Source organism: Myotis davidii, unplaced genomic scaffold (assembly GCF_000327345.1).
Source record: "Myotis davidii unplaced genomic scaffold, ASM32734v1 scaffold274, whole genome shotgun sequence".
Lineage (NCBI taxonomy): Eukaryota > Metazoa > Chordata > Mammalia > Chiroptera > Vespertilionidae > Myotis > Myotis davidii.
In genome coordinates, this window is record NW_006285613.1 from 2,666,185 (window position 1) to 2,667,482 (window position 1,298).

General features: G+C 53.4%; 1 protein-coding gene across 1 annotated transcript in view; it reads left to right on the forward strand.

Annotated features, from left to right (window-relative positions):
• TNRC6C (trinucleotide repeat containing 6C) overlaps positions 1-1,298 on the forward strand; it is a 49,920-nt gene that overhangs the window by 41,332 nt on the left and 7,290 nt on the right. Inside the window, 2 exon segments of the mRNA XM_015559244.1 lie at positions 370-561; positions 975-1,118. Coding sequence (XP_015414730.1) covers positions 370-561; positions 975-1,118 — 336 coding nt within the window.

A 1,298-nucleotide genomic window follows, 5' to 3' on the forward strand; every position in this document is an offset into this window, starting at 1 on the left:
TACATATTTTTGTGATTAATCACTATGCTTTAATTATGTTCAATTTGCAACAATGAAAATACATCCTGCATATCAGATATTTACATTACGATTCATAACAGCAACATTACAGTTATGAAGTAGCCACGAAAATAATGTTATGGTTGGGGGTCACCACAACATGAGCTGTATTAAAGGGTCGCGGCATGAGGAAGGTTGAGAACCACTGGACTAGACAGACTGGTGCAGTTCCTGAGGAGTTTGTCTTCCAAGGACCAGGTCACTCCCTCGCAGAGAAGGGGGCCAGCCGAGCTCACAGCCCTGGGAGGACAAGACAGGTGCCTGGCAGGAGGCCGGGCCCCTGTTCACTCTCTCCTGCTGTGCCCGCAGGTGCTATCCCTGGAGGTCTGAGCATTGGGCCTCCAGCTAAGTCCTCCATTGACGACTCCTATGGCCGGTACGATTTAATCCAGAACAGCGAGTCACCAGCCAGTCCTCCAGTAGCTGTCCCCCATAGCTGGTCACGTGCCAAATCAGACAGTGACAAAATCTCAAATGGCTCCAGCATCAACTGGCCCCCAGGTAAGAGCGGGCGACATCCTGTAGCCGCAGGTCAGCCTGCACTCTGCCCAGGGGAGCACTTAGCCCCATAGCCTGGGCTTGTTCACTGGAAAGCCTGGGTCCGGTCAGCGTGGGGGGTAGGCGGTGTGGCCGCGGTTCAGTGGCCCAGTGGCCCCTTAGTTCAGTGAGAGCGACGGCTGTGGCCCTGGATTCCATCCGACCATCATCGGGCTAGCTCACAGCTGAGCGGGTTAATGTGGGCTGTCCCGCTGCTTCCCGCCCCTTCAGGGGATTGATGAGTTACTGAAGGGAAGTCTAAAATGGTCCCTTTGATTTAATTAGCAAACTATTAAAATTCCCATAAATTACCGTGAAGCAGTGTGAAGGTACCTAATACTCATGTTTTGATCTTCATTTTGCTTGAAACTTTCCAGAATTTCATCCCGGAGTTCCGTGGAAAGGACTTCAGAACATAGATCCCGAGAACGACCCTGACGTCACGCCTGGAAGTGTCCCCACTGGGCCGACCATCAACACCACCATCCAGGACGTCAACCGCTACCTCCTCAAGAGCGGCGGTGAGGGCCTGCGCTGGGGGCGGGGCGGGGGGGTTTTGCTTGAATTTCCAGAATTTCATCCCGGAGTTCCGTGGAAAGGACTTCAGAACATAGATCCCGAGAACGACCCTGACGTCACGCCTGGAAGTGTCCCCACTGGGCCGACCATCAACACCACCATCCAGGACGTCAACCCCTATA